Raw genomic sequence first — 26707 nt, forward strand, 5'->3', positions numbered from 1 at the left:
TCACAGCTGCCATCCTACCTCCCCAGCCCCCAACAGGAAAAGGCAACAACTGTTTTCTATAGAAGTTTATTCCCAAAACAGAGCGCGGCTTCACGGAACAATTTACACAGACAGGACAGAGGGCCGCTGGGCTGGAGGAGGGGAACCCCCCAGAGAGGGGCATCGAGGAAACCTAGGACATAGCAAACTCACCCTCCCACCCCCAGCAGGCCATTCAGCCCTTCAAGAGCTGGGGTCCTTCTGGGTAAGAGTTTGGGTCCTGGCTGGTGGGATTTAGCTCCAGTCAGGGAAGTAGAATTTCTAATCTCCCAGGAAACTGCTTCCCAAGAGTATGCATGGGGTGGTGGGTGAGGAGGTGTCTGCACAGACCACCCCCCAACCCTGCACAGCCACTCTCCCCAGTGGTTAGAGGACGCCTACTCTCAAGGTCTTCTAGGTCTGGGGACTCAAGGCTGACCTTTGGCCTGGGAAAGCTGGGGGTTAGAAAACCCCTCAAGATGGCCAGGTCAGGGTCCTCACAGGTGGGTCCCCCAAGTCCCTCTCCTACTTTCCCTACCTTTCACTTGTAAACAAAGGGGAAAAAAATTCTCTACTGTAAACAAAGTGTAAAAGCTCAAAGTTTTGAGTTGTAAACAAAGTAAAAACATTTTTTGAATCTGGACTTGTAAACAGTAACAAAATTTTAAAGTCTCCAGTTCTGGACAGCAGACAAAATAGCAAAAGTAAGAGTTTTGTGAACAGGGTCGTAACAGTCACTTTTCCCTTTTTAAAGGAATAAAGGAGGAGTGGAATGGAGTCACTTCCTGCAGCCCGGGTGCCTAGGGCCACGGAGGATCCTGTAAACATAGGAGGCAGTGGCACCTACATTCTGGGTCTTGAATTCCCTTGTTTCTGCTCCCTTTGCTCACCTTCCCACCTTAACCTTCAGAATCGATTCAAGCAGGGGGCAGTGTCAGGGAATCAAATGGCACCACAGACAACTTTTGTTCGCTGCAGGGGCAGGTGAATGACCCCTCCACCGACCCTCTGCAGGAATGTCTGACTAGAGGCCCGAGCCCCTCCCCGTGGGAGACAGGGAAGCCTTGCTCTGTAAACACGACATCAGCTGCTCCACCAGCACCCCACAGCATCAGTCCTAGGTCATAAGGCAGTAAGTGGCAGGGACTCCACATAATAAACACACACATCCACCGGGAGGGGCGGCATGAGTGAGCCCCCTTGAGGAGGTCAGACGACCCCTGTTTCCAAGACCAACCCCCAGCCCCAGAAGTTTGGCCTTTGGGGCATTCAAGAAAAAGCAAAGGACAATTCTGTGCTTTGGGCCCCTGATGATACTCAGATCAACTTGGGGGTGGAATAGGGGGAGGAAGGCATATGTCCCACCCATCTGAGTCCACCCTAGGAAGAAGAGAGAGATGAGCATAGGGTTTGCTCAGGACCCAAATGGGGTCAAACTGCATGTCTCCCTCTATCTCCCTCCCCCTCCCAGCCCAGCCTCAAACCCCCCAGGAGACAGAAAAGCTGAAAAATAACATAAGCATCTCTCTGGTTACAAAGGTACAAAACGTATAAAAGTCTCCCTCCAGTCCCCCCTCTCTGCACTTGTCACACGCATGCTCACAGATGCGCATGGAGCCTCAACCCTGCCACGCCAGGGAGAGCTGGGGCACCCGCCACTGGGGAGCAGGAGGCTGCCTTGGGATCCGCCCCCACTCCTGGAGTCTCTCCTGTTATCCTCTGTCACCCTCAGCTGTTCCTCGTCCACGCCGTCGTCCCCTCAGGAGTGACCCTCACTTCTGGGAACTCTGGAGGCACATGAGGAAATCAGAGATTGATGCCCAGAGGGCTCCAAGTCAGGCGGCTCTGGATTCCCCCACCACATTTGGCCTGGCTCTTCCCCTTGCCTCCACCATTGCTCTTGCCTCTTAGCCCCCAGCCCCTTCATGCCCACTCTGGGGTTCTCAGAGTCCTTCATTCCGTGCCCCTAGACTCAGCAAGGCTCCTTGGCTGCCCAGGTCTTTTATCTGAGTGCTTCAAGAGCACCTACTGTGTACAGATGCTATGCTGAGCACTTGACAGATATTATCTCATAGATTTCCACATCTCAAAGAGTTTATTACTACAGACTCCTTTACAGATGAGGAAACTGAGGCCCAGAAAGACTTGCCTCTGCCTAGGGTCACGCAGCTAGTGAGGTAAGACAGCTCAAACTCAAACCTCTGTGACACCAGAGCCTGAACCCCTGCTCAGTCCCTAGTCTACCTCCCAAACAGCCAGACCCCAAAGTTAGACTGCGGGGGACCCAGGCAGTGGGTTAGCTCCCTCTGGTCCCTACCCCGCAGCAGCCCTCAGTGCCCAGGCCCCAGGACCCCCAAAACCCTGCTCCTTTCTCCTTTGTCCTCTCTCTGCCCTGGGTCCTGGTCAATTCTGTTGGTTCCCTGCCCCACCCCAGGGCTCCCTTCCTCCCCAAGCCATCTCTTACCCCACAAACCCCCAGAGCCTGACCCAGCTGTTTCTCCTCCTTGAAACTCAACTCTCTTCTTGGCTTATAAGACTTGGCAGCTCCTGGTGCCTCCCCACTCCCACCAGTCCCTCTCAGACTCCTGTGTATCCAGCTACTTCCTGGGTCTACTACTTCCTGGGCCTGTCTGCCACCCCCTTCCCCACAGATGCTTCACAGGCACCCGAGATGAACCAGGTTCCAACTCAGTTCCTGTGAGCCCCACCCCAAAGTGTCCACAGACAGGAGGAACTCAATATTGACTGAATACATCGATGAATGAATGATTTATCCTCAACAAAGCAAGCTCTTCAGCCTGGTATATCCTGGCACCACTTCCAGCCTCTCCTTGTCCTATACGACCCCCTAGGCGAAGCTTCCCAAGCAAGGCCTCCTGCTCTCCTCCCTGCCCCTTGCATATTCCAGGTCATCTCCCACTTCTAGGCCTCAGCTCCTGTCCTCCCCTCCACTAGCTCAACACATTGGAAGGCACCTATTTCTCCTTAGCCTGGGAGGTGCTGGGAAGGCTGGCTGGCCCCAGTCACACAGCCAGCAAGTCACTGCTAGTCACAACCCCCATTTCTTGCCAGATTCCTGTCCCCAGCCTGTGGCCTTCTGGCTGTGCCCGGCCTGGGGTAGCCCATACCTGTCTGCCAGCCCTCATCCCCTTCTGTGGCAGAACACAGGGCAGGGCACACAGGAGGTTGCCCTAAGCTGATGAGGGTGCAAGCAGGTGGCTGGACCATACTTACTCTGAGTCTGGCGACAGCTCCGAGATGCTATGAGATGTGGCGGAACGTGGCGTGGAGGGCCCAAGCACAGAGGCTGTGGCAGAAGGTGTGGCAGTGGTATGAGGGCCCGAGGGTGTGCTTGAAGATTGCACGGAGGAGAGGGCCGAGGAGTTGAAAGAGGCAAGGATGGAGGAAAGAATGTCCAACTGCTCTGTGGAGGGGCCATGGCTGGGGCCACTGACTGGGTCCTCCCTAGCTCTGAGCAGCTGTGGGGGTGGCCCAAGGGCTTCACGTGAGGGGTGCCGGCTAGGCATCTGGTCCAGCTGCTCCCGAGAGTTCGAGCTCCTAGACAGAGAGTCCAGTGGCCGGGATGGCAAGAGGGGGTCCCTTGAGAGTTGCCGCTGGGGAGACAGGGACAGAGGTGGGGGCTGTGGATCAAGGTCCCGGGTGCAGCGGGGTGGGGGCAGTGTGCTCAGCCACTCTCGAGGTGCCCCTAAGTCCAGCGCATCCCGTGACCCGAAGCGGCCAGCCATGGCGCCAGGGTAGTCCCGGGGTGGCTGCCTCCGTGGCAGGGTGCTGCCCCGATCTCTGGGCTCCAGTCGGCCCGGTGCAGCGTCCATGCATTCCTGGGACCCTGGCCGGCTCAGGGGATGTGGAACAGGGTCAGGGGCCTCCTCTAGTCGCTCACGGCTCAGTTGCCGCCGGAGGAGCAGGTCCAGCTGTTCTCTAGAAGAGTAGCGGCTGGCTGGCTGTGAAAGACTGCCTGTGCCCCTGCCAGCATAGATGCGACCATAAGAGGCAGCTGGCACAGCACGGTGGCCCAAGGTGGCTGCACGGCACCAGGACAGCTCAGGGGCGCCTCGGGTCTGTGGCACCAGTGGGTATTGCAACCGGTTCTTCAGGATGCCTATGAGAGGAAGAAAATGGGGGGCAGGGTGTGTGTGGGAGGGGGAGGGCAGGCAGGAATTCCTGAGTCTAGGGGTGTGGCAGCCCTTGGGATCCTTCCAACACAGGGTTGGGAGCAGCAGAGGCAACCCTGGTGGTCCCAGAGAGGCAGCAGGACAGGGGTCAGAGTGGAAGGGCAGTCATCTTCCAGTTGTGGTCCCAAGGCGTGGGGGAAGGCGGGCAGGTCCCATGGTGCAGGGGATGGGGCAAACTCCCTGAGGTCAGAAAAGGGGCAGCCCTCAGATCCTGACAATGCAAGCCTGGCTGAAATGCAGGAAGCCCCTGGGTTGGGCAGGAGCAGTCCCCAGGGTCCCTGTGATGCAAGGGTGAGGGCAGAAACCTCTTTTCTCCGAGTTCCCGTAAGAGCAGAGTGAGGGGCAGAAATCTTCCAGATCAGAGCAGGAGCTCTGGAATCTGGGTGGGAGGCCAGGGGGAAGCAACTCCTAGGGTCTCTGAAAACAGACGGGCTGGCGCAGGAGTGGTCCCCTGTGGTCCCCCTGTAGTGCCAGCCAGGGTAGAGGGGGACAGAGAATTCCCAGGTCAGGATAGGAGCAGTCCCTGAGGACCATGAAACAGGCTAGAGAAGCAGAAGCCCCCCAGGTCAGAATAAGAAGAGCTCTCAGTTTGGGATGAGGAAGCTGCAGTCCCTTGGCTCAGGGCATGAGCAGCCCCCAGCATTCCTGTAGTGCGGGCCAGGGCTCAGGGACTGTACCTTTCCTCTGGCGCTGGGCCCGGCCCAGAGAAGTCTCATCCCCACTGGTCAGGGCCGGGTCTGGCTGGTTGTTGTTAGCTGCATCCTTGTTGGTGTCCAGCCCCAGGCGCCTTTCAGAGCCCCAAGTCTGCAGAGCACAGGGGGCTGCCTCGCACTCCCCCAGGGCTGGCCAGTAGGACAGGAGGTCATTGCCATCCACATCTGTGGAGCCAGGGCAGGTTATAGGAGCTTCTGGGTTGATCCCGGTGACTCATGACCCCTGACCCTAGACCCTTGAAACCCTGGCTGTTCTCCTTGAGCAGAGGTGGGAACAGGAGGGTATCTCCTAGAGATCAATGGGTAGGGGTGACTGGTGAACCCCCTCCCCTTAACTGGAGGTAGACAGAGACTAGAAGTCGGGGAACCTGATGGCTGAGGGGTCAGAAAGACCAGGCTGAACCCCAACCGCAGGAAAGATGGGGAGCTGGAGGGATAACAAATGGGGCATCCCTTGGTCACCCAAGGGGTCAGAGGGCGCCTGGCACCTTTGGGGTGGGTGAGGAGCCTCTCACTCTGGGCTGCCCGGCGGAGTGGCCGTTGGAAGCGCCCCCGCGTCCGGCCATTGTCCTCGCTTTCTGAAGATGGAATGGAGAGACTCCTCTCCTCCTCCAAGGACAGGTCACTGTCGGAGTCGGAGTCTGCGCCTGGAGTTGGGAAAGTCAGAAGGACTTTCAGAGGTAAGGGACTTGGAGATAAGGGAAGTTGGAGTTGAGGGTCTAGAGGTGGGTACGGCAAGGGGGTTAGGGTTGGGGATGGGAACCTGGGCAGAGCTTGGAGTGGAGGTAGAAGCAGAAGGGCTGGGACTTAGCAGAGGGAAGGACGAATCAGGAGTGGATTGGGAGAACCAGGGCTGGAGACGTAGGTGCCTCCTGAGGCAGGGACCTTGGGGGAGATCGTCCCACCCCAGTCAGCCACTGCTCCCAGTATGGGGCAGAAGAAAAGGGGATGGGGAGAGATCCTCTGCCTCCCTCCTCCCTGCCCCAGGCCCCAACTCCACCAGCATCTCGATGGAACATGGCCACGTCCAGGTCAGTGGGGCCAGCATGAGCCTGGAGGCTGTGGTCAGTGTGGTCAGCAGCTGAGCCATGTCGAACCAGGACATTGTCCCTGGAAATGCAGGAGCCCCCCCGCCATGAAAGAGGGATGTGATGGGGTTCCTTGGAGGCTGGAGTGTCTTTGAGTGCACAGCCAGCTGCGGGTGGAATGGCATCCCTGGGTGTGTGGTGGGAAGCATTTAGGGCAGAGGCAGAAGCAGGGCCCCAGATGGCCGAGATGGGTAGAGCCACCCACCCTAGGACCTGGTCATGCCAAGCCCTGGTAAGGTGGGGCTGGACTAAGCTGAGTGTGCCCTCACAAGGAGGCCCTTCCCCTCACCTGAGGTAGCTGCGGCCCCGCTGGCTGTCCTGGTCCTGGGTCCGGCCAGAGCGGGCGCTGCTCACAGAGGAGACGGTGGAGGCACCCAGAGTGATGCGGATGAGGCCACTCTCTTCAAAGAGAGCCGTGTTGTTGTAAGCCCCAGGTCCCTGGGGGTGGTGGGGACAGAATGTGAGCCAACCCTGAAGCAGCCTCAAACCCTGGCTTCTCAGGGCCCCCATCCCGACTCACCGTCCCAGGTGCTGGCCTTGCCTCCTCGGGTGCTGCCTTCCTGCCCAGACAGGCTGGCGTCCAGGCAGCCCGAGCGTCTGCATTCAGCACACAGAAGAGCAGCAGCGCCGCCAGGCCCTGTGGGTCAGCGAGGGTCAAAGCAGGGTCGGCAGGGGTCAATCAGGGACCAGTATAAGTCACTGTGGGTCAGCAATGGGGGTCAGTCACTGCAGGCTAGCGTGGGTCAGTGAGGAGCCCATGCGGGACTCAGTAAGGGAGTCGGGGAAGGTCAGCAGGGGAGAGGTTGGAGCAGCAGGAGTGGCTGGAGTCGGTCAGGTTGGTGTGGATCAGCAAGGGGCCGGGAGCCTCGGTGTTGGTGAAGGTCAGTCCAGGATCAGCACTCAGTCTGGGATCAGTACCTAGGTTAGAGTCAGCTCCAGGTCTGGGGGCAGCAGCTAGGGCCAGTGTCTGGTCTGGGGTAGTACCCAGCCTGGCAACAGTTATCCAGTACGAGTCAGCTCCAGGCCTGGGGTCAGCATCTGCCTAGGGATGGCCCCAGCCTACTGAAGGCCCACCTGGTTCTGGGGCGAGGGAGGGGCACCAGAGTCACCTGGAGGCCGCAGAGTGCTGCATGGAGGTAGTGGAAGGCCAGGATGCTGTGGTTGACTGCCAGGAGCCCAAAGAGCCAGGAGGCACTGACCAGCAGAAGGAGCAGGAAGGAGCTGCGAAGGGTCCTGCTGTGGGCACATGGGAAGACAAAGGAGGACATGCAAGGCTCATGTAGGGCTCATGCAGGGAACACAGGAGGACACACGGGCCACACACGGAACGTGAAAAAAAGTCACACGGGAACATGGAGGTCTCTGGAGGACACTGGGGGAGATGAGAGGTCCCACAAAGAAGCAGGAGAGCAGTCAAAGGGCCATGAGGACACGTGGGAAAAACACAGAGGTATGGGAGCCACAAGGGAGGGCATGGAAGACAAGTGGGAACACACAGGGCAGGGGGCCAAGTGAGCCACCCAGGCCATGGGAGACTCTGGGGGGACCCAGAAGACAAGGAGAGACGGCAGGGCAGAAGCACATGTGGGCCCACAGTATAGTGAGGGCGCCAGAGAGGGACCGCAGGTCAGGGCAGGTGTGACTTCATTCCTTCATCCAGAACTTGGAGCCCAACCTGCACCAGGGAAGATCTGGGGGCCCCAGACCCCACCCAGGAGGACTTGTCATCCTGAGAACCCCCCTTCCTCCGGCCAGCCAACTCACAGCACGGAGGTCTTCTTGGCCTCCCTCTGCCCTGTGGAGCAGGATGTGCGGGCAGCGAGGAGAAACATGGTCCCGTTCATCTGGACCCACAGCCGGACATGTGGGGCCGGGCAGGGCAGAGAGAGAGAGAGAGGCAATGAGTGAGAGAGACTAAGATTCACAGAGAGAGGCAGAACCAGTGAGAAATTCACACATATACACACACAGCAAAGGAGCTGAGCATTACAGAAAAAGAAATGGAGAACCAGAGAGGGACTGAGAGATAGAGAGATGCAGAGGCATGGACAGGCGACTGAATCTCTGACCCCCCGCCCCCATCTCCATGCCAGTTGAATGGGGGTGGTCACTGACCAGAGGACAGAAAAAATGAAGGCCGAGCCCAAGAAGCCTGCAGAATGCCATCTGGCTGCCCTCAGCTGACTTCACTGCAGCTCCACGCCCCCATGAGGGAGGGTAGTACAGAAGGGGCAATAAGTCCAGGGCACTCACCACTATGACCAGGACAATAGGGCCAGCAAAGCTCCAGATGAGGGGCTCGTGGACTGAGATCCAGCAGAAGTCAGGGTTCCCATAGCCCTCAGGGTCCAGGCCCACAGCAAGGCCTTGGGAAGAGAAAGGGTAGAACTGAGGGCGTGTGTTCCAGCACTGCTGACCAGCCCATGTATGGGAGAAAGCAGGGGTGAGGACAGAGCAGCCTCCCCATGAATAGATGGCTTGGGGTTTGAGGTTGGGGGTCATGAGCAGGAATGGGGACAGGGTCAGGGGTCAGGCCATGTGATGGATGGAGATTGGGGGTCACAGCCCTCACCCAGCAGCACAGCAGGGACGCCCCAGCCCAGGGCATGGTAGAAGCGCATGGCGCCACGGTCCACATTGCGTGGCTCAACCTGCATGCGATAGAGGTGCAGCCCCTGCACGAAGAGCCACGCAAAGGTGCTGAGGAAGAAGTAGTGCAGGAGGATGGCGACTGCAGTGCACACCAGCTGAGGGTAGGGGGCGTGTGTCAGGACCTCTCCTGCCTCACCCACCTCTGACCCCTACCCCAGGCATTTGCTTCGCACCTCTCACCCCTAAACCACAATATCTTACCCCAGCACCCTGCCAAAAACCCTGGCCCCAACCTGAGCATCCCTGACCTCTGACCCTGAGTTTTGGCCCCAGGCCTTCTGGGCCAGTAGGGTCATTGGGACACAAGTTCCCTGGCCCTGATCCTGCACCTGATTGTGGGTCCTGTGAATCCCCAGCAGGAAGAGGAGCTCTGCCATCCCCAGGGCGGCTGCCACATTGGCATGGATCCCACGCACATTGGACTTGAGGCTGCGCAGGCTCAGCAGGACGGCTGCAGTCAGCACCAGCGCAGCTACAGACACAGCCACGACCACGTGGGTGAACACAGCCAGCAGCTCCAGGTCGCCCTCCAGCCTCTACAGAGACAGGGATGGTTGATGGGCTGTTGGGCAGAATCCCCGTGTCCCTTTGACCCCCCACTTCCTTGGGACACTGAACACAGCCTCACCTCACGGGGAGAGGCATCCATGAGGACCCCAAAGGTCCCTGTCCGGCTGCAGCGACACCGTGCATGGGACCCATTCCTGTGCACTAGCTCGCAGTCACGTGCTGTCCACACACCATGCTGCTCCGCCCTGCAGCCACAGGGCAGTTAGACACAACTGTGACCCACTGTCAGGCAGGGGTTTGTGAGAGATCATAGGAAGGGCTGAGGATGTCTGGAGTTGGGGTACAGCATTCCTCATGGTTCGGGTTGCATGACAGCACTAGTGGGGGCCCCAGGGGTAGACTGGGACTATTAGTTGGCCTCCCAAGGGCTAACAGGGGACCAAGGGTTTCCAGAATGGGGGTCCTCACAGGCCAGGTGGGTCCCACTGCACACAGATCGCCTTGCTCCGATTCGCTGTCTGTAGCAGGCGAAACTCTAGGCTGATGGGGGACTCCAGGACTCCCCTTAGGAAGTTGCGTCCATGGAACACAGCCACGCTGACCACCGGGGAGTTCATAACGGGGTTCTGGGGAAGCCTGGGGAGACACCCATCTGGACTTGCACACTGCTGACCTCCCCACACTCAGCCTGCTTGCCTCACCCCATCTTCATGCCACTCGCCAGAGCTGACCCAGGGTCTGGGATGTCCCCAGAGTGGAAGTTGTTTCTAAGAATCCTTCCAGCCTCTGCTGAGGAGCTGAGCAGTTCCAGGGGACCTGCAACTGTTTGCCTCTGATTGTCCTCCCTCCTACCCCCATCTGACCACCATCAGTCAGCCTGTCCTTGTCTATCTCTGTCAGCCCTTTGGTCTCTCTGTACCTGGCTCATGGATCCCTCCTGTGTGTGGCTCTGTGTCTGTCAGCCAGGGGCTCTGCCACTCTGCACAACTCCAGAGAATAAGATTCACACAGAACCCAGCAAGGACGGGGCTCCCTGGAGCTGTGCTCTTCTCTGTGTGTTGTGAACCTATGCATCTACCCACCAAAAAAGGGGCTGCCGGGCTGAGAAGTTCGCAGGAAGCTCAGGGGTGAGGGGCCTGAGTACCTGGCACCTCGGCGTTCCGCCTGGAACTGGGCAGGCAGCAGTCCCCCCAAGGTGCGGTAAACAAGGAGAATGATAATGGAGATCCCGGGCTCTGGCTCTGGCGGGGCTGGTGGGGGGACCACACTTGAGGTGGTGGAGTTTTCCATGCTGCTGCTTGTGGGCAGAACTGCCAGGAGAGGAGGAGGAGCTTCTGTCAGTGACCTCTGACCCAAAGCACCCACCAACCCAGCTCTGAACCTGATCAAATATGGGGGTCTCTTCCCTACGGGAGCAGAATTGGAGAATGCAGGGAACAGGAACCCAGAAAGGAACAGTCAAGGCCTGGGAGGGATCATCTGTGATGAGGGAGAGGGTCTGACAAAGTGAAGGTGTGGCAAGGTGGAGGGTGGAGGGGAGATGTGGGAGGGTGGAGGGTGGAGGGTGGAGGGTGGAGGGGAGATGTGGGAGGGTGGAGGGGAGATGTGGGAGGGTGGAGGGTGGAGGGTGGAGGGGAGATGTGGGAGGGTCTGACATTGGGGAGGTCTGGAAAGGGGAAAACTGGGAGGAGGGCAACATGGTATCTGGCTGGGGGGACAGAGAGACAGGACTTGGCCCAGGGGTCCCCCAGGGGCTCTCACCTTCAGATGGGGATGGCCGTGGGGACTGGGAAGGCAGCAGCACATGGGTGTGAGGATCCCAGGCATCCTGGCCCCGAAAGAGGTTGCTATGGTAGCGGGGGTAGCGACGGGCACCCCTGGGAGAACTGGGGTGCTCCATGCGGTCAATGCTGAGCACTACCCGGGAGAAAGAAAGGGGAGACCCATCATGGACCTCTTTCCCCTGCCAAGGGTTCTACTCCCTTTTACTCGCATCCCACACCTGAGTCCCACAATCCGTTTTCCTTGCTACCAGCTCAGAGCCTGTCCCTACAAAACACTGAGGGTGGTGGCTGAGTCTCCTGCCATTAACATTGGCATCGATAGCCACAGCCCCTCAGACCTTCAGGTACCTGCCCTTTCATGGCCCCCTGCCGTGCCCCGCCCCACCCCACCCACAACGCACTGATATTAGGCGTCACCAGCCCCATGGGATTCAGGTATGTGAGTTCCATATTCCTTGCGAGCGTGGCTGCATACTCCTCCAGGTGCCTCACCAGCCCTGCGCTGCCTGGGGAGCCCCCAGGGGCCCGCTGCCCCAGTGCTGCCCACAAGTCCCCTGTCTCTGGAGCAAGCAGTGCAGAGCCGGCCCACAGCAGATTCTGGGAGGATGGAGATAGAATTGGGCTCAGCCAGGTGGTGAGGAGGTATGAGGGGATGGGGCAGGCATGAGAGGTCTGGACAGGTGCTCAGAGGGGCCCCAACAAGCAAGGGGGTGGGGCTGGAGAGGACAAGGGCAGAGGGAGAGCCCAGGCCCTTCACTTCCCAAGAGGACAGCAAGGGCCTGAGCTGGGGATCCAGGGGCAGGAGGCTGGGAGCTGGGGGGCTAAGGCAATGAGAACACAGGGCACAGCCCCACCTCATTGAAGTGGGCATCCTGTGTGGCTGTCAGCCCGAAGCCCTGCTGATGGCTCTCGAAGGCCAGCAAGTGGGCCAGCAGGCGGGCAGTGACTCGAACATCTTGGCTAAAATAGTGGTCAGTGTGGCTGGTCACCTCCCGTAGCCGCTGAGCCAGCTTCTTGGCCTCCATGGTGTCCAGTGCCGTCTTGTTCAGCTCTAGGCCATCCAGCTGCCAGGACAAGGAGATGGTTGCTCTGTGGTCCCTTAGGCCTTCCTCCAAAGCCTCACAGGGAGAAAGCCTTGCCAGATTAAAGGGCAACCAGGAAAGGCTGAGGAGGTCAAGGGCTAGGGTGTGGTATCTGGGGCCCACCACAGGCCAAGGAAGGTCTTAGGTTGCAGGAAAAGTTCTGGGCAGTCTCACCAGCAGACTGAGCTCTCGAAAGGCAGGGGAGGTACAGTTGAAGAGGTCAGGCTCCAGCCAACCCTGGGCCTCATCACACAGCCGCACAGCAGCACCTGGAGGCAGGCAACCCCTGATCAGGCCTGGGGCCTGGATACCTTTGCTGAGGAGATAACCGCAGCACCCTCTCCTATCCTAGGGGATAGTCAGAGTCATGAGCATCTACAGCTGCACCCCTGGAGGTAGTGGCCCAAGCCCGGGTAGGCACCAGCTGCTTGTCAGGCAATTCCTGAGAGGGCTGTAGACCATTCTCAACCAGCAACCACACAAAGCACAAGAGTGGGGCTGCACACACTCACCCATGTGGGCCAGGACAGGCTCATAGACATGCCGGTTCACACAGACACACACCAATGCTCACCAATTACACACACACGTATGGACCAGACCAGCACACAGACACACAATGCTCTCTTGCACACACACAAGACATGCCAACACAGAAGAAGGCTTCTAGGAACATCCAGTGACCAAAGTCAGGTGGGAGGATTCTCACATAAGTTTTAACTGCCCCAGTGGTTACTTTGCTGTCATTTCTCTCCCTTGTCTCTGGGGTTGGGATGGAGGTTGAATGAGAATTGACTTGGATCTTAAAAAAGTTTGTAGCTACCAACAACAGAGAGCCCAACTTAATCACAGAATCCCCTCCCTGCAACAGGTTCACAGACACGTGCACGGGCACAGAGACACACACATGAGCATGCATACCCAGGCAATCTCTGTCCAGCCACTGCAGAGACCTCAAGCAGCAGGGGGTGTTCTGAGGGGACCTCAGGCAGTGGGGAGGGCCCCCCAAGCAGCAGGAAGGAGCTATAGGGTCCTCAGACTGAGGAGGGATCTTTCGTGACCTCAGGCAGTGGGGAAAGTCCTATGGGGACCCCAGGAACTGAGGAGGGGTCAGCAGGGTCCTCAGGCAATAGGGAGGGGTCTCTGAGGATCTCAGGCATCAGAGAAGGGACCCTGGGGTACTCAGATAGCCAGAAGGGGCCTGCAGGGACTTCAGGCAGCAGGGAAGGGTCTGCAGGGACCTCAGACAGCAGGAGGTGTCTGCAAAAGCTCTGGCAGTGGGAGGGGGCAGCGCACCTGAGCAAACACGTACCCCTTACCTGCACCCCGCAATCCTGCCCAGAAGCCAAGAGAAACAGATGGAGGCTCAATGAGGGTGTAGGGAAGGGCCCAGAGCCCCTAGTGGGTAGTGAGGGGCCCACATGGACTCCCACCCCACTTCCACCTCTTTGCAGGAACAAAGCCACCCAACTCAGGAAAGGAGATGGCTCTGGCAGTCAGAGGACAGGCCCACCCCCACCCTCAGTGATGTCCTCTCCCCCACATACTCACCCAGGGCCCCCCGGGGACACGGCACTGTGGCCAGGACACCAAACTTTGTCTGGGGCCACCACACACCAGATCTCAGGGACTTGGGGCAGGCATCATAGAGCACTAGAGAGAGAAGAGGTGCTGAGCCAGGCAGTCAGGGACCAGGGCAGGTGACAGCCACGCCCACTGCCCCTCCACCACCCACCCCACGGCCCACTGCCCACCACTCCTGCTGGCTTCTCAGGAGCTGACCTGTCAGATTCTGTGACAGGTCAGCAAAGTACTTAGGGCAAAGGTAGGGTTCCCTGGGTGTAAGTGGTCTCCCTCAGGAGAAGCTTCCAGAGTCCCCAAGGAGCCAAGTGTGCCACTGATACGTGATGGTGGCACACTGGAGCCAGCCCTCTATGGGTACCGCTGGGTGGAGCCTGCTCACCCCGGCAGCCGCTGGCTGTCACCTCTGCGAAGGGGCTGTCACAGCTGTTGCACTGGCGGCCAAGGGCTCCTGGGCGACAGGGGCACTGCCCGCTGTGGGGTGCACATGAGCGCGAGGTGGAGCCCACAGGGTAGCAGTCACATGGGAGGCAAGAGTCACTGCCCCGCGGTCGGTAGTGGAACTCCTGTTTGAGGATGGGCCAGGGGCCTGAAGTCAGAGATCAGGGCTTGGGGAATGAGTGGAATCAAGGACAAAGGGTCAACAGAACAGCGCTCATGGGCCAGAAGACACCTGGGCCATGCGTGAAGGCAAGGGAGGGGTCATGGGTAAAGGATGAGAGACAGCAACTAGGTCACAGGACACAGGCAAGAGGTTAGGGCCCAAGTCAGGTGGCGGAGGTCAGCAAGCTGGACAGGAATTACAGATTGTGTCCAAGGAAGGGTTAAAAGGTCAGGGGCCAGGCGCACCTTGCAGTGACACTGCCCATTTGTCTTGTTGCAGTTGGGATCAAAACCTTTGTGAACATCACAGTTGCAGGGGCCACAGGTTGGGCTCCCCCACCAGCCCCGTGGGCACTGCTGGTCCATCCTGGGGGTGCATAGCCAGGTAAGATGCCTCCATGGTATCCCAGTGACCCTCCCTGTCCCTGCCAGGTCTCCTCATCGCCTCAGCCCCAGCCTCTTACCTGTGCTCACAGTGGTGCCCGAAATAGCCACCCACACAGTCACAGGTATAGCCGTGGGGAGCTCCTGGGAGGTGCCGGCATGATCCCTGGTTCTGACAGGGGTTCAGGAGGCAGGCATCCACACAACCTGGGCCGTAGTAACCTGCAGATTGGGTCAGAAAGCTCAGGACCCTGGTCACAGAGCATGGAAGGAAGCAGGCACCCATCCCGAGTCCCTGCCTCCTTCAGGTTCCCCAGTCTTCATCATGGGCCCCTAACACCTGCCCAGGTCACCCTTCCCCCAACCCTCTTAAGGCCCACCTGGCCGGCAGATGCAAGAAAAGGTCTGCCAGAGGTCCCGGCAGTCGGCGTGAGGTGGGCAGGGCCCAGAGGCACAGGCGTTGGTCATGACACAGCCAGGCTCCGCATTCACTTGGTGGCTGGGGGGTAGCAGGGCTGGGGAGCCAGAGGGTGTGGAGCCGAGCCACACCCCCTATGGACACACAGCCAGCAAGGGGTGAGACTATGTTAAGGCACCTCAGCCTCAAGTACTGCAGAGCCAGCCACCCTGACATGCAGTCTTCTGAGACCCTCAAAAAAACCCAGGCCTCAAAAATATCCCCAATTTGGTACCCCTGTGGGACTCTAATTGTGCTGTTTCTGACACAGATTCCTAAAGGTCCTTGATAATCCAAGCTAGACTCCCACCTCCAATGCCACAGAAAGGCTTGACCTAGCTCTCAAAGCTGGGTCATTCACCCCCTTGCGCCAACCCCCACTTGAATGCTGCCTTTCAGGTCCCAAGGAGCCTCTGACCTCTGACCCCTGACCCCTGACCCTAATGCCCCATATCACATTCCCATGCTGACCCCCACCTGGATGCAGCCGACCAGACCCTGAGGAGCCTCCTCCGCACTGCCGGGGGGCAGGCCTCCGACGTGGAGCTGCTTTACCTTCAGGCCCTGCAACTCGCTCCCCACCGCCATGGTGTCCTGGAGGAAGGGGGGCAGTCAGCACTGTGGGAGAGGGGCCTGATGAACCCATCATAGCCCAGAGTCAATCTTGGCTGCCTTCTAGCCCTTCTAGACTGCCCCCTCCCTCCTGGACCCACAGCAGACCTTAATATTGCTTGCTTTTGACCAGGGGTGGGTAGAGACTGGGGCAGAGACTAGAAGGGGCTTCTAGGAATCAGGCAAAGTGCTGGCTACAGAGGTTCCCCAAGACCAGGCCCCAAATCTGGCACAAGGATGGCCTGAGAGTGGACCAATCTGGCTGGTGGGGTGGGCTCAGTGCAAGGATATATGGTGGGGAACTGAGGGGAGAACATCAGACTTGGTGCAGTGGAGGGAACTGAGAGGAGCTGAACTAGAGGTGGGGTCAAAAAAGGTGGATCTGGTTGGAAGGCTGAGAACAGGCTACCCTGGGGTCAGAGGCCAGACCTGGAAGAGGCTAAAGTCCAGTGAGACCATGAGGACATGGTGGCCCCGCCGGCCACCTGGTTCCTCCTGCAATTCCAGCCGTAGATCATGCCACCGGCCATCACTGACAGTCACCTGGTCCAGAAGGAGATGGGAAGCACGGCCCGAGCCCCTGGTCACTGTCACAGACAGTAACCCCCGATCTAGCTGTGGGCAGAGATGCATAGCCCTGGGGTTAGAGCCCTAAGTGGGCTGGGACTTGGAGGTGAGATCAGAGGGCTCAGAGGTCAGGAATATCAGAGGTCAGAACAGTGGGGTCAAGGTTATACCTGGCACACAGGGCACTGTGCCAGGGACATCATGTTGCTGATATAGTGTCAGGGGGCAGAGGATAGGACCAGGTGTTGTGGGTGGGTTGGTGCAGCTCGCATAAGAGAGAGCTATGCTGGAGCCCTGCACCTACAGAGGATATAATGACGGAAAGAGAATCAAGGGCTAGGGTCCAGAGCAGGGTCAAGTGTGGCTGGGACATCTGGCAGAAAAGTATGCTGTGTGACCAACCTGAACATACAAGAATGTCAGTGGTGGCCTAAGAGACTGAGAACTGAGAGTATAGGGAGGGTGAGCAGAGTGGACACACCTGGCAAAGGAGCGTGCTGTGTGGCCCAGCCTGCACTTGCATCAGGACCCCCTGTGTTGCCCGTGTCCGGAATGCCAGCCCCAGGTACCATGGCACAGACACAGCCATGTCACTTCCAAAGTTCCAGCTCAGTGTGCCGTTGCCACGGAAATGGTGGGGATGGGCCATAGCTGAGTGGATAAGAGAAACAGGGTTACAGCCCCTGCTCCAGGAGCAGATCTAACTCTGCAGGCACCCCCACCCCATGCTGCCCACTTACTGAGCCGACAGTCTTTGCCGCCAAAGCCCACAGGGCAGTCGCAGCTGAAGCCACCCCAGCGCTCCGAGCAGAAGCCACTGTTCTTGCAGGGGCCTGAGTCACAAAAGTGTAGCTTGGCTTGGCAGCCTGGGAGAGGAAAGACATGAGAACAAGGGTTGGGGGCACAAGTGCTGGATAGGACTTTAGTGTCCAGAGGGGCTGAAAGAGACCAAGATCTCAGCCCCATTTTCTTTCGATGGGTGGGGTTGGTAAGAGTCAGGCCCTAAAGTCTGGGCTGTAGCATGGTGCTTGCTACCCAAAGAGACTGGGTTGAAGTCAGATGTGGAGTCACCCCATGGAGTCCTCTGCTCCCTCCCTATGATGGGGACAGGGCTATGGGCTGGGCTGGTGGAAGCTTCAGGCCTACCTGCCATGGTGCCATTATTTGCGACAAAAGCCGCCATGTCCATTCGGCGGCCATCAATGTGCAGGTCCCGCATACAGCCGATGAAGTCCTTATGGGACACGGGGAAGTTCTCGGGGAGGTTGGGGACACCCCCCAGAAGAAGAGGGCCCGTCAGGTCCAGGGACCTGGGGATCAGGGGTTTGGGTCATTGGTAGGACTGGGGCCAAAGCAGAGTTGCTCCTAGGGGGCCACAGGAAGCAGGGGGTAGGACCCAGAGGGTAGGGTGATTGAGGGAGGAAAATAAGGCCAAGCTGGGGAAGGAGTTAGGGTCTTACTTCAGTTGGGGTGCAAAGGGGAGCTCATGATGGGCCGATGGTCTGGGGAAAAGTAGGCGAACTGCGGTTAGGGCTATGATGAAAAAGGAGGCATCTGGCTGGCTGGGGAGGGGATGGAGATGTGAGGAGTCTGGGGACTGGACATGAGATTAAGGGACTCGGAGGGGATGTGGGGCATTAGTGAGACTGGGGTGGGGAGGTGGAGGCTTTGGAGGACTGCCTGGGGACTGTATGTGGGAGGTGGAAGTCTGGGGTGGAATGCAGGATTGGGGGCTAGAGTGAGCAGGCTTTCAGGGTCTTTGAAAGGAGAAGGAAATCTTGGTGGTTTGGGGGAAAGATGGGAGAGTTTGGCAGGATGGGATGAGGAATGGGATGTGAAGGGTTGGAGTGGGCTTTGGTAGGCAGGGGACAAGGGGACCAGGGGCGGGGGCCTCACTTCTTGGAGCTTGTTTGCACACCAGCAGCCGCGCATGAGTAGTTGCCAATTTCAGCACCAAACTGCAGAGCCACGGCCACATCACAATCATCCACGCTCAGCACAGCCACCTTATCCTTGGAGGGGCCCTGTGCACCCCCTAGGGCATCTGTCCGGGGCTAAAGACCCAGGCACACCAGTCAACAGTGCCCCTAGTAACCCCCGAGGAGCAGAAGTCAGCATCCCAACTCCCCTCATACCCGATGCCAGGGATGGTCCCCACCTTGTTGTAGTATTTCAGATGCACTGTATGCCATTGCCCATCACTCAAGCCCCCGGGAACTGTGGGGCTGACCACTGTGTTGGATTCACCTGGAGGGGAGACACATGTAGAATCATCAGGAGCAGTGGAGTCGCCCCATCTCACCCTAGTTATATAAGCACAGCCACTCCCAGGGCCACCCTGGATGCATCAGATCAGTCCCCCACTGGTGACTACAATGGCTGGCCCAGAGTGCCTTTGAACAGACAGGAGAAACAGACTTCTTGGAGGGAGGGACCTTCCCACAGGGAAGGACAAGGAGCTAGGTCTTCACTGCTTGTATGGCGTGGAGTGTGTGCTCAGATGCACAGTGAGGCAAACCTGAGGGGACTTGGGCCCTGCGTCCTCCAGCACACATGCACCCTCTCGCCGTCACATCCGGGGCACCCACCCGTGGAATATGTGAGCCGCACTTGGCCAGCCACGAGTTCCAGGGCCAGGAAGTCGTGCTTCTCGTTCAGGCGCCCGTTGTAGAAGAGTAGCCCGCTCTGCTGCACCGTGGCGAACCTGGGCGGGGTGGGAGGGGGTTTCGGGGGTGGGGGCGTCAGGAGCAGGGTACCATTTCACACCCACCATCCCTGCGAGGAGAAGGGGCTGGGGCGAGAGAGGAAGCGAGAGGGACGGCGGGACCGACCGAGGGGACGCGGGTGCAGCGAGGTCAGGAGACCCCGGGCGGGGCGTCAGGGGAGGGGCGGTGTCTCGTGGGAATGCCAGGACAGGGCAGTCAGGAATCTGAGTCAGGGCAGGTAGGTGGGGGCGGCGTGGAGGCGCTCAGACATGGGGCGGGCACCTACGAGAGGGACAGCGTGAGGTGGAAGCGCTGCCGCAAGCCGCGAAACATGACGAACGAACTGGGCGGGAAGGAGCGCGCAGCCACCTCGCAGCGCGGGCCCTCGAAGGCGCCGCCTGCCGGGCATTGGCAGCGAAAGCCGCCGTTGGGCGCGTCGGTGCAGGTGCCCCCGTTGCGGCAGACGCCCGGCACGCAGCTGCCGGCCTCGGTGTCCAGCTCGCAGTCCTCTCCTGGGGGCCAAGCCGCGGTCAGAGGCGGTCACGCCCACGCCCGCCCCTGCTCTGGCCCCTTCAAAGACCGCGCGCCCAGAGGCCGGGTGCCAAGACCCCCAAAAGGTCGAGCTCTTCGGTGGACACGCCCCTTCCGTCTGGCCCCGCCCCGCGGCGCCGCCCCCTCCCCAGTCTCATCGCCGCCTCGGCGACTGCCTCTCCCGGCCACGCTCTACGGCTTCTGGCCTAACGGCGTCCACACCAGCCTCTGGCCTCAGAAGTCACGCCCAGTACTCACTCGCATTGCGGTCCCGCCCCCAGCCTTGGCCAGGCGCCCTGCTCACCTGTGAAGCGCGGGCGGCAGACGCATGTGTAGCCTCCCTCGCGCCGCGCGCAGGCTCCGCCGTTGCGACATGGGTTGGAGTAGCAGAGGTCGAGCTCGGTCTCGCAAAAGTCTCCCGTGAATCCGGGCGGGCAGCGGCAGCGCAGGCCAGCGATGGGTTGGATGGGTCGGAACAGCGTGGAGGCCGAGGCCAGGAAGGGCGCGGACGAGTCAAAGCGGAGCACGGACACGCATTTCATGTAGTTCTCACAGGGCTCTCGCAGGCACACGTTGTCGTCGAAGGGCAGTACGTCGAGCAGGGAGCGGGCCGCCAGCGCCGCCCGGCGCACATACAACTGCTCCTGGAGCTCCTCGGAGCTGAACCAGGGCCCCGCAGCGCCCGCCCCGGCCCCACGTGGAGCCAGCGCCGAGAAACTCACATTGAGCACGGTGCCCCCTACGTCTGTGTCGTTCTGGATGTTGAAGATGAAGACGTCCTCAGCGGGCGTAGCGAGCACCTCAGCCACGCCCTCGAGGAAGCGGCCCAGTAGCGGTGACAGGAAGCGCTCCTGCCACATGTTCTCAAGGCGCACGGTCAGGCTGTTGGCCAGCAACTCCTCCGTGATGATGACCACGCGCAGCACACACTGCGCTGTCACGCTGTGCAGGCCATCTGCAGGTGGGGGCAGGGGCAGTGGTCATCCTGGGGCCAGTGGCCGCCCCTCCCTGGGACAAAAGAGGGCTAGGGCCAGTGATAGCCTAGGCCCCCAGAACCTCTAAGTCAGTAGGCTGACCCCACCAGGACACAAGGGAGTCTGGGGCTAGTGACCACCAGCTCCCCCAGCATCAAGGTGTCAAAAAGCCGCTGCTTCCTCCCCCAACCCGCAATACAAGGAGGGGTCCGGGCCAGGGATCAACCAACCCCACACAGTGCCCATGGGTTAGCAAGTCACTCCCCCAACAGCACTCAAGTACCCTGAGTACTCAGTAACTCACACTTCCCCAAGTTATCATGGTCAGCGGGCTACCCCAACTCAGGACATGGAGAGGAGCTAGGGCTACTGGCCATTCATTCCCATTCACCTTCCCCTTCTCCCCTCCCCCAGCATAGCAGAACCAGCAAAACATCCGCTACAGAAAACAAGGGTTCCAGATCAGGAATCACCTATCTCCTATTTTTGGTCAGCAAATTGCTCTTCCATAGCACTAGAAGGGGTCCTGGCCCAGTGAAGACTCAATGCCATCCTCCAGAATCCTGGGTTATCAAGCTCCAGGAGGGTCTTGAACACACACACACACACACACACACACACACACACACACACACACACACACACACAAGCATTCTTGAGTTAGCAGCCTGCTCGCTACTCCAGATCTGGGTCCTGTGGTTTCAGTGACCACCCCAGAAATGAAGGTGAGGTGCTTAGCTGCCTTGTTCATCTTGTCCCCACACCCTAGCACATACTGGGTGGTCAATGAGGACAGACTGTTGAGTGAGTTGAGGGATAAATGAAGGTTGTGCCTTTTCAGGCAGTTCCAGGAGTCCCTGCTCCAGAACTGAGGAATGAGCACCAGTAAAGCCTATTTCACAACCTCTGCAGCCTCCAGTAAGCAGGACTTCAAGAGCCTCCCCACCTGCACTCTCCTATTATGGAGGGGTTTGTGAATGATTGGAGCAGATGGAGCAGGAAAGAGGCAGGTAGACCTCTGGACATTTTCCCAAAGGTCAGGGTCTCAGCCCCTATGAAGCCACTCTCCACCTGAAGCTTCCATAGTAAGCTGCTGTTCCTGACCACTCAATTATTGGTCATTTCCTGCACAGATGGGGTAGGCATCAGACTGGACCCAAAGTAACCCTTTGTCTGAACACGGGCATAGCCTGGACTGACTGGCCCATACTGGCTTTGCCTGGGACCTCCAGAGGATTACCCCAGGACCACTGAACTTTTGTCAGGAGGGGAGCTATCCCTAGGTAGCAGACAGTTCTTTACAGGCTTTATGGGGTCTGCTAGATGCCTTGGAATCATTGGGATTCTGTGGAGATTATCCAGGAACCTAAGCAGAGAACCTAACCTTGTGAGGTCTATGGCAGATCTTGTAGGGTGCAAGAACCCTACCCTTAAGGGGTTCTTGGAAGGCTTAGAAATCCCTGTTTGGTATGAGGTGCCCTGTGGAGTCCCTGAGACCTAACAGGTTGGGGTCACTGGGTCACTTGCCTGCCCCCTGCCCCTCACCTGTGACAGTCACCAACATGGAGGCCACCAGTGGGCGGTTATTGTCTAGCTTTCGGCTGAGTCGCAGCTCTCCACTGGTCTGGTTGACCACCAGCAGCTGCAGCTCGTTGCCACGCTCAAAGGAGTAGAAGAGGTGGTCAGAGACATCGGGGTCATAAGCTGGGATGCGCCCAATAATGCCCGAAGGGAAGGTGTCTGAACGGTTGGATACATAGTTGTTGAAGAGAATCTGGAAGTTGTTGAGCACAGGGCTGTTGTCATTCTGGTCAATCAGGCGGACGTGCACAGTGGCCCGGCTGACCAAAGGAGCAGATGTGGCCTGCACCACAATCACATATTCTTGGCGAGCCTCATAGTCTAGGTCAGTGAGTGCCGTCAGTTCTCCAGAGAAGATGTCCATTTGGAACAGCTCAGGGATGTTCCCCTCCACGATCTGGTACATTATATGGGCATTGGGGCCTTCATCAGGGTCCACTGCAGTGATCTGGGCCACCACTGAGCCCACAATGCTGTTCTCTTTCACCCGCACCTCAAACTCCTCAGCTGGGAAGACAGGTGCATTGTCGTTCACATCCTGCACCGTCACCTGGATACTGACTGGAGTCCGGAGTGGGGGTACACCTCTGTCCACTGCATAGGCAGTCAACTCATACACTGACACTGCCTCCCGGTCCAGCCGCCTCACTGTACGAACGATTCCAGAGGTGGGCTCAATGGTAAAATCTCCATCCCCGTCTTCACCATTCTGGAAAGTGTACTGGACCCGGCCATTGGCATGAGCATCCCGGTCGGTGGCTGAGATCTGCAGGACACTGGTGAAAGGTGGGGCATCCTCAGAGACCAACCCCGTATAGTGGGAGGCCACAAATTGTGGAGCATTGTCATTCACATCATTGACCATCACCTCCACATAAGTAGTGTCCGCCTTCTGTGGGATACCATTGTCTCGAGCTGTGATAGCCAAGGTGTAGGTCACCTGGTCCTCATAGTCTAATGGGGCCTGTAGTGTAATGGCCCCTGAGTCTGCATCAATGCGGAACTGGGGCAGGTTGTCCTCCAGGAGATAGGTGATACGAGCGTTCTCACCCACATCATCATCAGAGGCACTGATGACCACTATGGTGCTGCCCACTGGCCGATCTTCATTCACACTCACTGAGTAGTGGGCACTTTGAAAAACCGGCCGATGAGTGTTGGCATCTGTGATGTTGATGTGCACATAGCAGTGATCATGAAGGGCCCGGTCAGATGCAGTTAGTACCAGCTTGAAGTAGCGTTCCTGTTTGTAGTCCAGTGGCAGAGCCAGAGTCACCAGACCCACACCCCCCTGGGTGCTGATGGCAAAGCGATTCCGGGTGTTGCCACCTGTGATCTGGTAGCTGATGGCACTGTTGGCATCACGGTCTACTGCGGTCACGCTGACCACACTGGTGCCCACAGCTGCATCCTCATTCAGTCGTAGGTGGTACTCCTTCATTGTGAACTCAGGCCGATTGTCATTAACATCCAGCACAGTCACTGTGACACTGGCTGAGGCAGAGAGTGGGGGTGAGCCATGGTCTCGAGCCTCCACACCAAAGAAGTAATGCTCCACAGACTCACGGTCCAGGGGACCACTCACAGAGACCCAGCCAGTGGCGCTGTTTATCACGAAGGGAGTATCAGATGCCACACCAGTTAGGGAGTACTCCAATCTGGCATTCTCCCCATGGTCTGCATCGACTGCCTGAATGTGGATGACTGAGTGACCCAAGGGAGCATTTTCCAAGACAGAGACTTGGAAGGGCGTGCTGACAAAAATAGGAATGTGGTCATTGATGTCCACCACTTGGATGCTGGCCAGGCCCGTGTTGTTGGACAGCGGTGGCCGGCCAGCATCCTGCGCCCTGATGCGCAAGGCATACTCTCTCTCTGCCTCGAAGTCCAGAGGTGCCACCACCTGGATCTCGCCAGTGAGGCTGTCGATGGCAAAGTGGCCACGGCTATTGCCACTGATGATGTTGTAGTGCACCAATCCGTTGGCGTCCTTGTCCCGGTCGGTGGCCGTGACGCGCAGCACCACCGTGTGGGGGCGCACATCCTCGCGAACCTGCGCCACGTAGCGCTTCTCGCTGAACTGGGGAGCGTTGTCGTTCTCGTCCAGCACAGTTATGTGTACGCGCACAGTGGCCGAGCGCGGCCCGGGCTCCTGGCCCTGGTCGCTGGCTTCCACCACCAGCTCATAGCTTTCCATGTGCTCGCGGTCCACGCGGCCGCTGGTGCTGATGAGGCCGGAGCGTGGATCAATCTCGAAGGCGGCGGCAGCTGCAGCGCGCGCAGCTGGCGGCCCCACGAAGCGGTAGCGCAGGTTGGCGTTGGGGGGCGCGTCGCCGTCAGTGGCACGCAACTGCAGGATAGGGTAGCCCTCCTCCACATTCTCGCGAAGCGTCTCCCGGTACTGCGCTTGCTCAAAAACCGGCGAGTGGTCGTTGCGGTCAGCTACTGTCACGGCCACCATCGTGGTGGCCGAGAGGCGCGGCGAGCCGTGGTCCTGCGCGGTCACACGCAGGTAATGACGCTCCATGCTCTCGCGGTCCAGAGCTGCCGCCGTACGGATGAGGCCGCTCTGCGGGTCGATGCTGAACAGCTCCAGAGAGCGGCTATTCATGAGCGCCGCCAGCGAGTAGACTAGGCGCCCGGCCTCGCCGGCGTCCGGGTCCTGTGCAACCACGCGTAGCACAGCGGTGCCTGCTGCTTCATTCTCCGGCACCAGCGTCTGGTAGTTGTACTGCGGAAACTGCGGGTGGCGGTTTGCGGCGCGACGAAAGCGTGCCCGGTTCGCCGAGGTTATTTTCCTGGCTTCAGGACGGGCCGGGATTCCCGGGGGGCGCGGCCCGGGGCGCTGAGGGAGGAAGCGGCGGCGGAAGAGACCCCGGGAGCGCATGCGCTCGGGCGCCGGCTTGGGAGCTGTCCGAGACTCGCGGGGTGCTGAACCTGGTGCAGGAGCTGTCCTCGCCGTGCGCGGTGCTGAATCCAGCTCGGGGCCAGATCCCGAGGCCCCTGGAAGACAGTTCCGCCGGGGGGCTGTCCTTTCTGCTCCGGATGTCGTGGCTCTCTCGCCCTGACTCTTGCTCCCTATTGCCCATAATTCCCCACAGCAGCGCGCGGTGCCCACTCTTTTGCGGGCGCCTGTCCCAGCGTTCCGCTGGGAGGACACCGGCTTGGGACCGTGGTGCCGAACCAAAAAGTCTGAAGGGAGGGGTGAGCTGTTCCCCGAGCCCGGGACCCCTGGGGACAGAGCCCCTGGTGACAGACTACCTCTTTGCAAAGGTCCTGTCCGCCCGCAAGAGGAGATCTCTGGGCGCCAGTGTAACATAGACCCTGGTCCCTGTCCTGTCTCTCGTTCGCGGCTGCCCAATGGCTGGACGCCGTGTTCAATCCTCAACTCCTCGTTCGGCTGCTCAGGGGGACCTCGACTGTTCCGGGAGCTTTGCCTTTCCCCTCGGAGCCCCACGAAGACAGGCTCCCTGACCCCCAGTCCAGGCCCCCCATCCTCCCGGACCCCGGGAGACTCGGGACAAAGAGCTAAGGCTCCGCCACCGATATGCGGCCTTAGCCCCGTAGTGGCAGCTAACCCGGGGTCCCAGCCCTGGTGCCCACCGCCCCCCAGCTCCTCCTGGCTGAGGGGGAACAAAGAGAGGAGAAGGAGCAGAAGTATGGGGGTCGACCGTCCCCCGAGACCCCTCCACGGCGGCCGTCTCGCCATCATCCCCCGCCTCCCTGCACGGCCTCCACCGCCCCCCGCCCCAGTCCGGTCCTTGGTCTGGCCCCGCCGCTCGGGCCCCCTCCCGGGCCCCTGCCGCCGCCCTGGGCCCCCGCCCCTCCGCCTGTCTCTCCGCGCCCCCGCCGCCCTCTGGGCACCATCTACTCCACGGCCGGAGCCCCTCCGGCGTGCGGCCCCAGCTTTTTCCGCCCCCACCACAGCATCCCCGACGCTGCTGCCGCCTCCCGCCGCTCCAACATGGCTCCCGGCCGCCCCGATGGTTCACTCCACCTCTGCCCCGGCGCCCGAAACACGGTGGTACAACCCATCGCGCATGGCAGCTCTGAGGACGGAAGCTCTTGACGCCATCTTTATTGAGGACGTGAGCGCTGCTCATGGTGCTGAACAGAGCACGGGGGTTCGCCGCCGTTAGATCCGCCCTCCCCACTTTCGGCCGCCGCCCTCACCCACCTCCCTCCTTCTAGGGCGCTGTTCTAGCTCTGTCTCTCAGCCTTTTTCTCCCCTTCCAGATCTCTCGTCTCCCTTCCTGACCACTAGTTCTGAACCGTGTCCCGGATTTTGGTCCGAAATTTTGGTGCCCATGAGCGTTCTCATGGTTCTGGGAGCGGGTACTGTGTGAAATCTTGGGGTAGAGGGGACGATGGCTGGACAGGGATCTGGGATACCAGCACCCCGAACAATAGCTTTAACTATCCGATCAGCTAGTTTTGTGAAACATGTCGCGACCACCTGCTTGTTTGGAGCGCCCCTGCGGAGCAGGAACCGGAGATGACCCTCCCGAGGCGGGAGCAGAGGACGAATTCTTCCCTGCCTTGCCTGTCCCCAGCAGTCTCCCGGGCTCGGGGCCCTTCCACTGGAGGCTGCACACCCTCCGAGGCTGAGGGTTCCGAGTGCTCTGGGATGCCACGTGGAGCCCGGCGTTGCCCCATGGCTGCGGGCCCCGCT

The 26707-nt window shown here is 59.5% G+C and overlaps 1 protein-coding gene across 4 annotated transcripts; it reads right to left on the reverse strand.

The window, feature by feature from the left end:
• Window positions 1-50: 50 nt before the first annotated feature.
• On the reverse strand, window positions 51-26631 carry LOC105480415 (cadherin EGF LAG seven-pass G-type receptor 3). Of its 4 annotated transcripts, none has more exons than XM_011739246.3 (36): window positions 22000-25762; window positions 19785-20435; window positions 19236-19461; window positions 18833-18948; window positions 18403-18491; window positions 18141-18298; window positions 17391-17554; window positions 16985-17110; window positions 16726-16895; window positions 16107-16292; window positions 15543-15659; window positions 14989-15160; window positions 14689-14830; window positions 14471-14591; window positions 14004-14187; window positions 13592-13693; window positions 13360-13374; window positions 12215-12309; window positions 11813-12022; window positions 11360-11555; window positions 10936-11091; window positions 10319-10484; window positions 9643-9810; window positions 9293-9419; window positions 8994-9200; window positions 8585-8759; window positions 8266-8378; window positions 7777-7856; window positions 7122-7245; window positions 6533-6649; window positions 6302-6450; window positions 5925-6034; window positions 5413-5571; window positions 4889-5089; window positions 3253-4138; window positions 51-1805 (listed from the first exon to the last, which is right to left on the reverse strand). In XM_011739246.3, exons 1-36 carry the CDS (start codon window positions 25745-25747, stop codon window positions 1778-1780), a joined length of 9954 nt encoding a protein of 3317 aa, XP_011737548.2. In that variant the 5' UTR covers window positions 25748-25762; the 3' UTR covers window positions 51-1777. The 4 variants fall into 4 exon arrangements, with proteins under 4 accessions (XP_011737548.2, XP_011737547.2, XP_011737550.2 ...); XM_011739245.3 differs by having other exon boundaries at window positions 7122-7248; XM_011739248.2 differs by lacking the exon at window positions 13360-13374 and having other exon boundaries at window positions 22000-26631.
• Window positions 26632-26707: the final 76 nt, after the last annotated feature.

The sequence above is a fragment of the Macaca nemestrina genome, chromosome 2, assembly GCF_043159975.1.
Source record: "Macaca nemestrina isolate mMacNem1 chromosome 2, mMacNem.hap1, whole genome shotgun sequence".
NCBI lineage: Eukaryota > Metazoa > Chordata > Mammalia > Primates > Cercopithecidae > Macaca > Macaca nemestrina.

Excerpts from the sequence above, each read along its gene's own strand:
- LOC105480415 (XM_011739245.3), bottom strand. The coding sequence starts at position 25,747 with ATGATGGCGAGACGGCCGCCGTGGAGGGGTCTCGGGGGACGGTCGACC. Across the intron at positions 8,760-8,993 it reads TTCACAGGACCCACAATCAG|CTGGTGTGCACTGCAGTCGC; the intron begins GTGCAGGATCAG and ends CCCTACCCTCAG. Across the intron at positions 5,572-5,924 it reads CATGTTCCATCGAGATGCTG|GCGCAGACTCCGACTCCGAC; the intron begins GTGGAGTTGGGG and ends TCCCAACTCCAG.